A 16304-nucleotide genomic window follows, 5' to 3' on the forward strand; every position below is an offset into this window, starting at 1 on the left:
AATATATTACTTTACAAGATACTTTTATTAAAAGAAAGTTTTTTTTTAAATTTTATATTTTATACTATTGTATTATTATTTATTTTTTTCTATAATGTTTTTATATTGTTTTATGTTATTTTTGTATGGGGAGGGAGGGGGGCCTTTTGCCAGGAAGCCCAGGGCAGTTGCCCCTTTTCCCCCTTATAAATCCAGCACTGATACAAAGCATGAGTTGTGATTTGTAATTACATTCTAATAAGCATGCTTGTTAGGGTCACTAAATTTGAAAGTGTGGAAGATAACCAAGCAACTAGCATTTGCTGAAAAAAGTGAGCATTAGCAACTGCTGTATTTTTTTCTAAAGACAGGTTTCCTCTAAAAAACTGATAAGGGATTCAGGCACCCAGAATCTAGCCAAAACTGAAATATAAGTTTTAGGTGGACTAATCCTTTAAGCCCTCTTTTTCTTCTGCTTGCAAGAAAAAATAATCTTTACTAAACCAGGAAACTTTATTCTCCATTTCAAGCAATGGACTGATCCATATTGCACTACCTTGGCTGATTTACCTTTGATGTGCAGCTCAGAATATCACCTACCTTATCTAAACTGCACTCAGAGCATATTAATGAGGGACAAGAATAAAATGACGTGACTAAATTCAGCATTAAAAAGCAATAGCTTTTTTTATTTAATTTATTTAGTACAGCAGTAATTAAATACATACATTTGAAATCTTATCTATTATATATTACTCTCAAATAAAATTCATAGATTTTCACATTTATTAAACACTTAATTTCCTATATTAAAAATATCTATTAACAAAACTAATCAGGTGGAATTCCACATTCCATGCGTGTATGTATTAGCATTTCCCTAATGACATCTCGAACAAGGTTCTTTGACATAAAAAGTATTCTTAAATGATTTTCTGCAGTCTCAGATGTTGTTTAGCTATAATCTATGAACATTTTAATGTTGTTTTTGAAGATGGCAGGGCAATTTGCAAATCAGTTAAAGAGACGAAAAATCAGTTAATGTAACAGTTAAAGTGACAGTTAATGTGACAGTGTCTCTGTAAATGACCTGTAAAGGATTGTAGTAAAGAAAGTGTCCTTGTGCTGCACATTGTACACAGACCCGTTTAGGAGAAGTGAATGGCATTCTCAGCCTGGGCTCAAGCTAGGCCTTGCCCCAACATGTTTCACTCCACCCCGACTAAATTCCGAGGGTCAGTGCGAAATGTGTTAGAGGCGTGGCCTGGCTGGACCCAGGCTGATGCTGCCTTTCACTTCTCCAATACAGGTCTGTGAACGATGCGCAGGACACTCTCTTTGCTACACTAAAGTTTGGAGCTGAGGCTAGCTCCGTTCCCGGCCATCGCTCACAGTGGTTGGTTATGGACCAGTACCTCCAACCATGAGCGGCTCCCATTGTCTGTTTTAAGTTTTTTTTTTTAAATTGTGCCAAATGAATAAAGACTGGCAGAGGCAATGTCTAGTCTCCAATGCCTTTCTGTATGGCTAATCAGATTCCTTCACAACAGACAGTAGGTCACGGCCATTGGCACCATTAGAACCCTCCCTGTATAAACAAGCTTTTATATAATTACTAAATTTCCTTGGATGATGGGAATTCAAAAATCATTATAATATTTATACAAGGAAAGCCACCTCTTTTCCTCTACAGCCCATAGGCACAACACCACATTACTCAATGTTAAACTGGAACTTCACTCTCTCAATCAACAGTGACTTTTTTGAACCTTATGAAGCTAGCAATAGTAAATGGATAGAAAATCTATTATATTTACTTGTGTGAAACTTTTTTTCACATTTGTGCAGTTACTTTCTGGTTTCCAGGCCTAGACAAATGATGGGTGTCCAGTGCACTCCTCTACCTTTAAGGGGGGGTGGGCGATACATTAAATACATGTGCCTCTACTATGGGGACCAGGGGCGGACTGACCATTTGGAAACTCGGGTATTGCCCGAGGGCCCGGGGTCAGTAGGGGGCCCCATGAGATGCCACTGGTACCTTTTTCATAGGCTTTTTTGAGTTTGGGCAAGGACACAGGGGCCCCATGATCACCTATTGCCCGGGGGCCCCATGAGTTGTCAGTCCGCCCTGATGGGGGCTCTCAAAATTTGTAGCATTAGGAACTACAGAATATCAGGGTGCTCTGTAGCTTACGCATGCATTCCAAATGTGTGCTAACTAAACCCCTGTTAGACAGGTTAATTTGGTTTGTTTGAAGACTGGTTGGCAAGTTGAGACGGGAATTTTTCTCTTTTGTTGTTTGACTAGACAAATGATGTCATACATCCAGGGGCGGACTGACAACTCATGGGGCCCCCGGGCAATAGGGGATCATGGGGCCCCCGTGTCCTTACCCAAACTCAAAAAAGCCTATGAAAAAGGTACCAGGAGCATCTCATGGGGCCCCCTACTGACCGTGGGCCCTCGGACAGTGCCCGAGTTTCCAAATGGTCAGTCCACCCCTGCATACATCCCAGGTGTTTTCAGGTAGAGAGGAGTGACTTTCAAACCTCAGCACACCCCCCCTGCCTGTATGCCTGAGCTAAGGGCAAATGGATTCCAGGACGTAAATGTTACATGAACCATATGCCCTTACTCAAGATGGCCATGGATTTTTCAATGTGATTTCCCAACAAAATAAAGCATGTAGATATGGACGGATGGGGGAGTTTGCTTTGATTTTTAAAAATGTATTACTAGTGTTTTTGGTTTGTGGTGCTCAGATACAGTGTAGTTCCACTTTAAATCTGACGTGATGGCTAATGAGAATGAAGGAATGGGAACAGCTAAAACTCCAGGTAGACAGGTGCACAGAAAGGAATAATGAAAAGGAGATCTCTTACTTTATAAGATGCCAGCAGTTGACTTAGCCTACCATACTCCACCCAAAACAATAATATTACCTTTGGGAGTATTAGTTTGAGTAATACAGCAGTTCCTATAAGACCTCAGCAAGTTTTTCCTTTTCAAAATGTTATGGTTTCCTTTGCCATTTGCAATTTCAACAGGTTTGAATATAGTTTTGATAGTAGAAATGGCTGCAAAAGGATTCAAGAAGTGGCCAGTTCTATATCTTTTGGGTGGAAGTAGGTCAGTGCATCTAACTGCCATGTAATATGTATGATCAGCTTTAGTGAAATCTCTATAATTGGGATCTAACAAGCCAAATCTGGGAATGTGAAGATGTGAGATTCCAAACTCAAATCTATGCATTGTATTAACATTTGTTAGTATTACAAGAACTTCAAATATTTCTTATGTACTACTGTCAGTCGTTTACATTCCAGTTATAGACAGGCAGCGTTTTACAAGACAAGACGCAGAACAGCTTGGTACACCTGATGCACACCATTGTACTGTGATGTACTAATCACCTATTTAAAGTACTCAGCATGAACCTTGAGGGCCCATTCACACTAGGAACTGAAAGGAAATTGCACAGGAACGTTGCGTGTTCCTGTACAGTTCACATGCAGTTCTGTGCAGTGCGATTTCATTTCATTTTCAATGGGCTGAAATCGCACCACACCAAAATTAGTGCATCAAAACCGGAACGCATGGTACAAACGTACGGGTGCAGGCAAAAGCACTGCGTTTGTGACCTGCATTTGGGGTGTCGTTAACATTGCCCTGACACCCGCAAAGGTAGTGCGATTTGCATGCAGTTCAGGAAAACCAGCATGAGACACGTTCTAGAGTGAATGGGCTCTAAATCTGTCTAAATTCATAAAAAGGCAAGGGATTAAAATCATTGCTGATGTTGTCTCTGTGTGTTTAAAAGTGACTATGGAAAAGATAATAGCCGAGGGAAAATGGATCACATCATATAATGGAAATATTTGTTGATGCCGACATCAGTGGGAAATGTATCAAGTCATATAAATGGAAACATATTTGATACTAATGTTATTATCAACTTGAGTGATGGGTATACTTATGGATTATATATGACTCGGGGCCATAATAGAGATGCAATGGAACAATATATGGAATTAGCAGATAAATCTATATTGCTGTGCGGAGAACTTTTTCTCAATTAAAGCGGTAGTAAACTGCAGCAAAAAACAAAACAAAAAACAAAATCAATAAACACTTCCTGCCAGGGGCGGACTGACAGCTCATGGGGCCCCCGGGCAATAGGGGATCATGGGGCCCCTGTGCCCTTGCCCAAACTCAAAAAAGCCTATGAAAAAGGTACCAGGGGAATCTCATGGGGCCCCCTACTGACCCCGGGCCCTCGGGCAGTGCCCGAGTTTCCAAATGGTCAGTCTGCCCCTGGGTGCGGTATATCGCATGTGATTCGCGCAGGAATCGCACCGCATTCCTGTGCAAGTCACATGCGATTTGTGTGCGTTGCGATTGGAGCCATACATTTTGTATGGCTCTGATCGCACCGCACCCGCACCAAAAACGTGCAGGACCCTTTTTTTGGGTCCGCACTAGAATCAGATGGCATGGGTATTCACACCTATGCGATCCAATTTTGCACATCACACCGCATTTTGTGGACCGCTTTTGGGGTGTTGTTAACTTAACATATGCACCCGCAGCGATTCGCATGAATGAGGTGCGATTCTGATGATGCGGTGCGAAATTCGCACAGAAAACGCTGCGAATTCCGCACCGCATCAGTGTGAACCAGGGCTCCAGCATGAGACGATGAGATCATGGGGTTGATTTACTAAAGACAAACAGGCACTTTGCAAAGGAATTAACCTTAGAGCTTAGCAAATGAGGTGAAGCTCTGCTGACTTCCAACATCCAATCACGTGCAAGCAAAGATACTGTGGTTTTTTTTTTCCTTGCACATGATTGGGTATTCTTTGCAAAGTGAAACTTCACCACATTCACTAAGCTCTGGGGCAAATTCCATTGCAAACTGCATCTTGCCCTGTAAAGTGAATAACCTATTTGCCTATAATCACCCTATGTCTCACTCTACTGTCTATTGCTATCAGTACCTTTGCATGGAGCATATTTGATATGTTCACAGACCTTCCCTACCCTCACTCCGTCTGTGCTCTGCTGTAGTGGGAGTAGCAAGAACTAATTCTTGTTTATATTTTTATACTTACATTAGTTGCATTTAAAAATAATAATGATTTGTTGATACATGATTTTACTATATTTTACATTATTATTATTGTACAGGATTTATATAGCGCCAACAGTTTGCTCAGCGCTTTACAATATAATGGGAGACAATACAGTTCAATACAAGAGGGATAGGAGTGCCCTGCTCCTCAGAGCTTACAATCTAGGAGACCGTTCCATTTGCCTGGAGTTCGACTTTAACTGTGCAAAAAAATTAAACGCAATGACTCACAGCTACCAATTAGATCTCAGCTCTCTGCAGGTTATCATAGTCAGAACGGCAGTTGGTGTTTATTGATTGGCCACTGTGGGCTACCATGTTTTTTGTCTTGCCATTTGCTTTGTTAAAAGAAAACAGACTTTCAGAGACAATTAATAATAATTAATTATCACTGTACCTGAGATAATAACCATATAAAAAAAATTAATAAAGTGTGACCCTCTCCGATAGACCCACATCGAGAGCAGGGGTGGACTGACAGCTCATGGGGCCCCCGGGCAATAGGGGATCATGGGGCCCCTGTGTCCTTGCCCAAACTCAAAAAAGCCTATGAAAAAGGTACCAGGGGCATCTCATGGGGCCCCCTACTGACCCTGGGCCCTCGGGCAGTGCCCGAGTTTCCAAATGGTCAGTCCGCCCCTGATCGAGAGTATGGTCCTCCAGTCTACACCCCACTTAGCCAAGACCACTTATAGAACCATGTCAAGTCCCCATGTCCATGCGCTGCCATTAATCCAACTGGAGCATCATATTTCTGTAAACACAAGAAAGGTAGCTCTCCTCTGAAGAGGAGATATTCAAAACAATATATACAGATTGAAGTCAGATTATTTACACCGTCCATTATAAGGAAAGACGTTATCCATTGATGATCTTCTCACTGATGTATCCAGGCATAGTGTACAGGATGAGGACTAGGAAAACGGTCAGGATAGCGATGATGAGTAAGGCAATGATGTACTTCTTGTATTTCTTCCAGATGAAGAAAACAAATGTTTTTAGAGGGTTCACGAACCAGTTGAATGAAGTTTTGGGGCGGCTGAAAGAAAAAAAACCTCATAATATCAATGTATATATAAATCACCTGCTATGTGCTGTGTTTCAGGCAGTAGAGCAGGGTTTCTAAACCAGGGTTCCATGGAACTCTAGGGTTGCTAGGAGTTCCTTGAGCAATGAGCAATTTTTGCCTCTCAGATAAGTTCCTACTCAAACCACTGATCTTTTTAGCTATCTGCAAGGGGGCAATTCTTTCCAGTGACCACAATTGTAAGGAGCATTCTTCCCAGGGCTTTTTTTTCTCCGGAACATGGCGGAACTTCATTCCACCACCTCCGGCTCTGGTCTGCTGCTCCCCGCTCATTACTCTCACTTCTAAACACAGAAGTCCGCCATCTGCATTTAGATGTGACACCGTAGTTTTACCAGTGGCTTGCACAGATCCCTCTGTCTCCTACACTCAGGGCAGGACAAAGGAGATGCCGGAGCCCATAGTACAATGTGGTTATGGGCTGGAGGAGGGTGTCACATGACAGGCGTCACCCTCTGGTGTATCTCGTCTGTTTTCTGATGGCTGGATGCCGACACCCTACTGGATGTGAGAGAGACAGAGCCTACAGTGTTCAGGGAGGTAGCAGGACCAGTTGGGTGGTTTAGCAGACACAGCAACAACAGTAAGACATGCCGAAGTCTTCATTGTATACACAGCACAGCCCCTGAAACTGCATTCTATACATAGCGCAGCCCTAAACTTTGCACCCTACACATAGCGCAGCCCTAAACTCTGCACCCTACATATAGTGCAACCCTAAACTCTGCATCCTATACAGAGCGCAGCCCTGATCTCTGCACCCTATAGACAGCGCAGCCCTGAACTCTGCACCCTATATAATGCACAGCCCTGAACTCTGCACCCTCTACAATGCGCAGCCCCGAGCTTTGCACCATATACATAGCACAGCTCTGAACTCTGCACCCTCTACATAGTGCAGTCTGGATTTCTGCACTCAATACATAATGCAGCCCTGAACTCTGCACCCTTTGTATAGCACAGCTCTGAACTCTGCAATCTGTGTGTAGTGCACTCCTGAACTGTACATAGTGCACCACTGAACACTGCACTCTCTATGTAGGGTATCCCTGAACCCTGCACTCTGTTAGTAGCATACTTCTGAACCCTGCACTCTACTTAGCTGCACTCTATACTTAGCGCACCTCTAAACCCTGCACTCTGTACTTAGCGCATCTCTAAACCCTGCACTCTGTACTTAGCGCATCTCTAAACCCTGCACTCTGTACTTAGCGCATCTCTGAACACTGTACTCTATACTTAACACATCTCTGAACACTGCACTCTATACTTAGCACACCTCTGAACACTGCACTCTGTACTTAGCACACCTCTGAACACTGCACTCTGTACTTAGCACACCTCTGAACACTGCACTCTGTACTTAGCACACCTCTGAACACTGCACTCTGTACTTAGCACACCTCTGAACACTGCACTCTATACTTAGCACACCTCTGAACACTGCACTCTGTACTTAGCACACCTCTGAACACTGCACTCTATACTTAGCACACCTCTGAACACTGCACTCTGTACTTAGCACACCTCTGAACACTGCACTCTGTACTTAGCACACCTCTGAACACTGCACTCTGTACTTAGCACACCTCTGAACACTGCACTCTATACTTAGCACACCTCTGAACACTGCACTCTGTACTTAGCACACCTCTGAACACTGCACTCTATACTTAGCACACCTCTGAACACTGCACTCTATACTTAGCACACCTCTGAACACTGCACTCTGTACTTAGCACACCTCTGAACATTGCACTCTGTACTTAGAGTAACTCTGAACGCTGCACTCTGTACTTAGTGCATCTCTGAACACTGTACTCTATACTTAACACATCTCTGAACACTGCACTCTGTACTTAGCATATTTCTGAACACTGCACTCTGTACTTAGCACACCTCTGAACACTGCACTCTGTACTTAGCACACCTCTGAACACTGCACTCTGTACTTAGCACACCTCTGAACACTGCACTCTATACTTAGCACACCTCTGAACACTGCACTCTATACTTAGCACACCTCTGAACATTGCACTCTGTACTTAGAGTAACTCTGAACGCTGCACTCTGTACTTAGTGCATCTCTGAACACTGTACTCTATACTTAACACATCTCTGAACACTGCACTCTATACTTAGCACACCTCTGAACACTGCACTCTATACTTAGCACACCTCTGAACATTGCACTCTGTACTTAGAGTAACTCTGAACGCTGCACTCTGTACTTAGTGCATCTCTGAACACTGTACTCTATACTTAACACATCTCTGAACACTGCACTCTGTACTTAGCATATTTCTGAACACTGCACTCTGTACTTAGCACACCTCTGAACACTGCACTCTGTACTTAGCACACCTCTGAACACTGCACTCTGTACTTAGCACACCTCTGAACACTACACTATAATTAGCGCACCCCTAAACCCTGCACTCTGTACTTAGCACACCTCTAAACACTGCACTCTGTACTTAGCGCATCTCTGAACACTGCACTCTGTACTTAGCGCATCTCTGAACACTGCAGTCTGTACTTAGCGCATCTCTGAATGCTAAGCTCTGTACTTAGCGCACCTCTGAACCCTGCACTCTGTACTTAACACACCTCTGAACCCTGCCCTCTATACGTAGCGCATCTCTGAACCCTGCACACTGTACCAAGCGCACCTCTGAACCCTGCTCTCTGTACTTAGCGCACCTCTGAACCCTGCACTCTGTACTTAGTTCACCTCTGAACCCTGCACTCTGTACTTAGCGCATCTCTGAACACTGCAGTCTGTACTTAGCGCATCTCTGAATGCTGAGCTCTGTACTTAGCGCACCTCTAAACCCTGCGCTCTGTACTTAGCTCACCTCTGAACCCTGCACTCTGTACTTAGTACACCTCTGAACCCTGCCCTCTATACGTAGTGCATCTCTGAACACTGCACACTGTACGTAGCTCATCTCTGAACTCTGCACTCTGTTCTTAGTGCACTTCTGAACCCTGCACTCTGTCCCAAGCGCACCTCTGAACCCTGCTCTCTGTCCCAAGCGCACCTCTGAACCCTGCTCTCTGTACTTAGCGCACCTCTGAACCCTGCACTCTATACTTAGCTCACCTCTGTACCATGCACTCTGTACATAGTGCAGTCCTAGTATTTACTGTCCCATTTAAGACCCTGGTCGGGGTGTGTTTGAGTTCCTGCACCTATTTTTTGGAGAAAAAAAGCCCTGATTCTTCCCACTGACTGTCACATTAATGTATCATGAGTTGTAGATATAGTAATTTTTATCAGAGGTTCCCTGAGACAGAAAATATATTTCAATGGTTCCTCTGTGTTGAAAAAGTTGAGAAAGGCTGCAGTAGAAGAAAAAGGACTAGGGACATCTCCAGTGGTGACACTCTGGTCGGATGCTTCTACTTGGTGGAAAGAAGGTGCAGAACAGCTAACACAAGCTTTCATTTAGCGGCCTTGTCAAACAGAAAAACTACTACTGCAAACAAGACAGTGGCTTTCCACCTAAAAGGGAAAACTAGTGATGTTTTCAAAAATGTCAAGAAATTTGGTTACTCTATGTAGCACAAACCCACCTCTTGTTAAAGAAGTCCAATAGTTTTAAAAAATAAAATTCAGCTGCTACAAATAATGTAGCTGCTGACTTTTATGAAACAGACACTTACCAGCCCAAGCTGTCTTCACTGATCTTCGTATCCGCAGCACCTCCATCCTGAATGTGGGAGCCAGCTGTGATTTCCTGCTTTTTCCCAGCTGACTCCCCACTGCGCAAGATCGTGCCGTGCTGTCATGTTGGTCCCGCAGCCTCCTGGGACGTTTGTCCCAGGAGATTGTGGATGGGAGGGGGGCAGGCTAAGCTTGGGTAAGTGGGTGTGGTTACCTGTCAGAAAAAGGTACTCACCCCCCCAAAAAAACAACGACCACCTATGTTGTGGGGGGGGGGGGGGGGGTGGAGGTGTGTGAGGCCTAATACAGCAATGCATTGATCCTGTAATCAAGTCAGTTAAAGCTTAACTATGGAATATGCAAATAATTTCCAATTATAACAACCGTGTGTATTCTTCCTTGAATTTTGGTGTGCTTTGTGTATTTCTTCCAGATCTGTGCAGTAATCCAATGTAAAACTTTATCTCTATACAGGAGCTTCCTGTAATAAAGACCAGTCACTGCTGTTCTCACCCCTTATGCAGGGTGACTAGTCTGGTCTCCGCCCCTACTGTAGTTTTCTGCAGGCAGCCTGTAGTGGGTGGAGCTGCTGAGCCCCTCCCACAGTTCTGATCTCTGTACAGACTATGTACAGCAGAGTGATAATGTCACTGCTACTTTCACAAAGGAATATCTGTGTTTCCAAGGACATTCGGTGTACACAAAGTTTCTATTTTCTATCGTTTATGGCTATATATTTAAAGTGTTACTAAACCCAGGACCCTGCATTCACTATATCTGGTCTCCCAGGACCCTGCATTCACTATATCTGGTCTCCCAGGACCCTGCATTCACTATATATGGTCTCCCCGGACCCTGCATTCACTATATCCGGTCTCCCCGGACCCTGCATTCACTATATCTGGTCTCCCCGGACCCTGCATTCACTATATCTGGTCTCCCCGGACCCTGCATTCACTATATCTGGTCTCCCCGGACCCTGCATTCACTATATCTGGTCTCCCCGGACCCTGCATTCACTATATCTGGTCTCCCAGGACCCTGCATTTACTATATCCGGTCTCCCCAGACCCTGCATTCACTATATCTGGTCTCCCACGACCCTGCATTTACTATATCCGGTCTCCCCAGACCCTGCATTCACTATATCTGGTCTCCCCGGACCCTGCATTCACTATATCTGGTCTCCGAGGACAATGCATTCACTATATCTGGTCTCCCAGGACCCTGCATTCACTATATCTGGTCTCCCACAGTACACAGAACATGGAAATTCAATTATTTTATAAATATAAACTGCTAAATACCTTTTTTCATCAGTAGAATAGAGCAGTCTTGTTACTTCTATCAGTGTCCAGCTGAGAACTGGTTAAAGCTTGCAGGAGCTGTTTTCATTGTGCTGTGACTGTCTTATGAGGCTGCATAACCCCTTCCCCTCTGTCTGGATTGGCCCTGTGCTGATCATATGCACCCTCCCAAAGAAAAAAAAAAACAACTCTCTAGCAATGCACACCAAACTGAGCATGTGCAGAGTGCCTCCTAGAGCTCTGTACTATCAGCAGAGGGATTTCGGACAGTAGAAGAAGGGGAGGATCAGAGAAGACAGGATCAAACAGCCTTTTCTACACAGTGAGAGGGATTAACCCCCCAGGTTCCACAGAGAGTATAACAAGCATGCTTTACTGCATATACAGACTGATTTTACTGTTGTAGGTTTAGCAACACTTTAAATGAAAGGTTCTTTGCCCGGAGTATAGCTTTAACTCTGCATAACAGTCACAGTATGCAATACAGTATTTTAGCAATGCAGATGGTAAATGAAGAAAACTAAAGTCCTGGTCAAATATAAGATGCACTTTTTCCTGCATTCACTGACTTGTAAACTGACAGATTTTTACAAATGATTATAAGGCACAGCTCATTACACCTGCACAGCTTACACAGCTCATTACACACACATTCATGAATTTAAGTGTTAAAAACAAGAGCAAAAGCTGGAATTCGTAAGCAATGGCTTGAAATGCAAAGCACACTGTAGCGATAATGAATTGGATATTGACAAAAAGATGACAAGCATCAATACAGACAAGATCTGCATAAAGGCACTTGAGATGCCGGGATAACTCTTTGGCTTAAAGTGATGCTATGCTTTGCCAATGTTGGCCAAGCAACAGGTGCTCTTAAAGTGCAACTAAAGGTTCATTTAAAACAAAATGGCCGCAGGTTGGTTTTTATGGCAGAAAAGAGTTTGTTGGTTATTTCTGCCATAAAACCTCCCAATTGCTAACATTTTTTTTTAATACACTGACTGATGCGCATGCGCAGCTCAGTTTCAAATCCCCAAATCTAATAGCGGGGTGCAGGGATGAAGATTATTTTTTTTAATGTCTACCTGGAGTTCAGCTTTAAAAATACCTCTTATACATAAGCTGAAATCCAGCAGTCTCCTGGCCTGTCACATGACATCTTTGGGCCATCACCCGTTGTGGCCACGAGCAGTCTTCACCAGGGGCGGACTGACAACTCATGGGGCCCCCGGGCAATAGGGAATCATGGGGCCCCTGTGTCCTTGCCCAAACTCAAAAAAGCCTATGACAAAGGTAGCAGGGGCATCTCATGGGGCCCCCTACTGTCCCCGAACACTCGGGCTGTTTCCAAATGGTCAGTCCGCCCCTGACCTGCACATACTTGTACCAGCCTCCAGAGCCTTCCCATCAAGTCCAAATGGTAACGCTTTAAAACTTTCAACTACTGCCCGAGTTTCCAAATGGTTAGTCCGCCCCTGGTCTTCACTATGCATTACTGTGTTGTGAGCAGTGGTGTATTTAGGTTTTGTGGTGCCCTAAACAACACAAAAATCGTCTGCCCCCCATGGACACCAACCAACACAACCCCCTTCCCCCTCCCATGGAGAGAGAATGACACTGACCAAAAACACCCATACCCCCCCCCCCACCCAGGAAAACCTTCCACTCCCCGCCCCCCCCCCCCCCCGACGATTGAGAGACACTCACCTTCACAGCTCCGGTCATCCCTGGGAGCAAGAGTCAGGCTTTACATGCACCATCAAGCAGCCTGCAACATCTCTCAGATCCCACCTGGTTCCCGTGGTACACGTGTCCCTTCTTTCATCCCGTCTTCTGGGGGGAGGTGCTGCCCCCCCTGAAAAATTCTGCCCTAGGCAAGTGCCTTGTGGTAAATACGCCCTTGGCTGTGAGCCCAGGCTAACACAGTGATGCACCCCAAGACAGCCTAGGCTGACGTGAAATGGGGTGAATGATGCTGGCCATCGTTCAGCCCAGAAAAGACAAAATGAGCTTTTCAGCCAGAGCTGTTTTTTTTTTTTTTTTTTAATTTCCCAATATGCCTGAATATTTTGTTAAGTTGAATTGACACTTTAATTGGCCAACCCTTTGCTGCCAATACTCATCTTCCCTTTGCTCCACTGACACCCCCTTTGCTTGCCAAAGCAATGAAATTCAGGTACATCTGGGTATGGGGAGCATGTGACTCTCTCCCCTTCCAATCATGATGCAGAGTAGGTGGCCTGTGCAGCCAATTGGCTGGCCCGAGAGAACACTTTGCCATATATAAAATCCACACAGACTGGCTTGGAGCTTACACAAGGCTTACAAAATGATACAATTGCTAATACATACTTGGGTTTTTCCAGAGGTTCTGGCTCTTTGCGTCCCAGGCCTACTGGACTCTTCTCTGCCTCTTCCACAGTCAGTAGCTGGAACTCTGCTTCAACTTTCCCCTATAGCAAGAAAAGAGGCTTTGTTATCAAATAATAATTAAGTCTTAAAAGAGAAATAAAATGGCTTCTGGTTAGTTTTGCTTAACCTGATTATTCCTAAGTTGAACTCACGTCACTTTTTTCAATATATTGAAATACAATTCAAATAGGTGCAGTGTGGTGTGGCGGCAGAACACACTCAGTGGCCAGGTACAGAGTAACAGAAATATATTGCAGTAGAAGTTCTGCAATGCACAACATGCCCGACTGGAAGGCAACCTGACCGGGAGCACTCACAGGATGTGACAGCGATTTATCAGTAGCAGAGGGTCTCAGGTGTACCTACAACATCTGTCTGGAGGAGTGGAATGCGGCCTGGCTGGTTCACACCCAAGAGGAGGCTTCCAGGTAGGATGTTGTGTCTCTGCACTTTCCCTACTCTTCTGGAATAATAATAAGAAAGATAAGAAAGCAGGAACGTGGAGGTTTAAGTGTAGATTAATTGCAGAATATTTATTTTAAAGAAAAATTGAGGTGGGAAGTTGACCTTAGAATCCAGCTAGGGATTCACTGAACACTGAATGGGGTATGACCAAGTTTGTAATGCTTCCAATGTGGAAACAAATTGCAAAGAACTTCTTTGGTGGTACCTCGTGCCAAGCCATCTTGCTTGTGCGGCCCAAGTCCACTCTCCCAAGTTCTTCCACAGTTGTCTAGAACCAGACACATTTTATCATATACTGTATGATGGTCCTGTCTGGTAGCCCAGGGATTATGGTCATAGCTATGTTGACTCTATATTCTTCTCCAAAGATAGCTTCCCAAAAACTGTGTGACTTGGAATAGTAGAAAAGAAGGAATGCCCGATGTCCCAAAGAATGCACTTTTGAAAGCAGATTAGGAAGCATTTATTGACAGTAACAACAAGTACATCAAGCAAACACATTTCAGAGAAAAGACTCTCCCTTCGTCGGGGCTGTTGTTGCACGCTATTAAATGGGAAAAATTCCCACGTCGGTTATATATTTTCCAGATTTCGAAGGAAAAAATGACAGAGTGACCGCTGTCATTCCAGGGGCAGCCCTTCTACTATACCAAGTATACGTGTGGAAACGACCTTAAGGCTATACCAGAAAGGCAGCAGCCCAAACCCTAAGAGGGTTTACCACCAGTGTCCACCATTGGGTACAACTGATTGGAGGTACTTCACCCTACCCACCCACGCAACCACATACCTACGGCCAATGGCTAATCTAGTCAGTCCAGCGCAGTCTTCAGCACAAACAAGAACTGGGTGAGGCACTCCTAAACTTAAAAGCTGAGGGTATCTTAGAGCATCAACTTACACTGTACTGATGGCCACAAAATGAACAATTGCCAAGACATAGTTGCCTTGGCATGGTCTGAGACCCTTCATGTGTCTGAAGTTAAAAATAGATTTAATTGGACTCTGATCAATGACCAAATTGGCGGCAAAGCTTCAGGGCACCATGCCTAAATTCAAGAAGGTCGGGGAACTGAAGGGTCTCACCTGCCTTCTCGAATTCTGACATGAGTGGCACACTCCAACAACTGCGCATGGCTAGCTCCAATCTACTGCTGTCCTTTTCCTACCTGTTCTTTCCTTCCCCCCTCCTCTCCTCCCTGAATGCTTTTTTTCTTCTTTTGTTCCTTAATTGATCTCTCTGATGCATACACTACCTGTATATATTCCCAAATGTTGCCTAAATAAACTACTTATACTGTACATTTAAAGAGTAATCACATTTTTGTGAAGAAAAAATCATTCCCCTCTGGGTGATCTCTGTACATTGCAGGGATTTAACAAAACTTGTTGCAGATTCCTACCTTTTTATTCTGAAGAAATAGCTGTTTGTCTGTGTCCATGTGCAGAATGAATGTGAATGGGAGTGACTTTATAATTATCAGTCAGCTGCTGCAATTGCAGTGCTCTAATGAGGAAAGTGTCAGGGTCTGCATCCCTTTAGACGTGATTTCCCTTTGGGAGTATTTTTGTTGCAAGGGTGCCCAAACTCTGACAGAAAATCGATAAGAGAATCACACAAGCAGGAAATTACATTTCTAGGAGGCATTCCATATACCATCTATGTACAGCAGTGGTTCTCAACCTTCCTAATGCCACGACCCTTTAATACAGTTCCTCATGTTGTGGTGACCCCCAACCATAAAATTATTTACCCAGTAATTATAATTCATGAGTGTCGTTTTACCTCCAATACTGCTGCTTTCAACACAGTAGCTGCTTTTAACAGAGTAGCTGCTTTCAACACAGCAGCTGCTTTCTACACAGTAGCTGCTCTTTACACATCGGAAATATGTGTTTTCTGATGGTCTTAGGGAACCCCTGTGAAAGGGTCGTTCGACCCCCAAAGGGGTCGCGACCCACAGGTTGAAAACCACTGATGTACAGAATGCCTCCAGATTGCCATATTGCATCAGATTTTTACAGGTAACTACAGCGCTGCAGAATGAGAATAAAAGCTATTTTTTAATAACATTCAGTTACAATATGAGTTGTGTTACAATTGCATATGCTATAGATTTTTTTTTATTTGCTGTTCTTTTCCACGAAAGTGGAGTTAACCTTTAACTCTGGCAACTTCTGTGACTTTGAAAAGTTATTTTATAAAAATGATTGCACAAGAACAAAAAAAACGAAAAGGCTTTACA

General features: G+C 44.0%; 1 protein-coding gene across 1 annotated transcript in view; it reads right to left on the bottom strand.

Annotated features, from left to right (window-relative positions):
- Nucleotides 1–640: 640 nt before the first annotated feature.
- Nucleotides 641–16304, bottom strand: part of LOC149465757 (fer-1-like protein 4) — a 213680-nt gene continuing 198016 nt past the window's right edge. The window contains exons 44-45 of the mRNA XM_089673264.1: nucleotides 13534–13634; nucleotides 641–6156 (exon numbers count right to left, since the gene is read on the bottom strand). Of these exons, the coding sequence (XP_089529390.1) occupies nucleotides 5976–6156; nucleotides 13534–13634 (282 nt within the window). The 3' untranslated portion in view covers nucleotides 641–5975. The remainder of the gene's footprint in view (nucleotides 6157–13533; nucleotides 13635–16304) is intronic.

Source organism: Staurois parvus, unplaced genomic scaffold (genome assembly GCF_062004578.1).
Source record: "Staurois parvus isolate SC_StPar_1 unplaced genomic scaffold, SC_StPar_1.0 ptg000137l, whole genome shotgun sequence".
Taxonomy (NCBI): Eukaryota; Metazoa; Chordata; class Amphibia; order Anura; family Ranidae; genus Staurois; species Staurois parvus.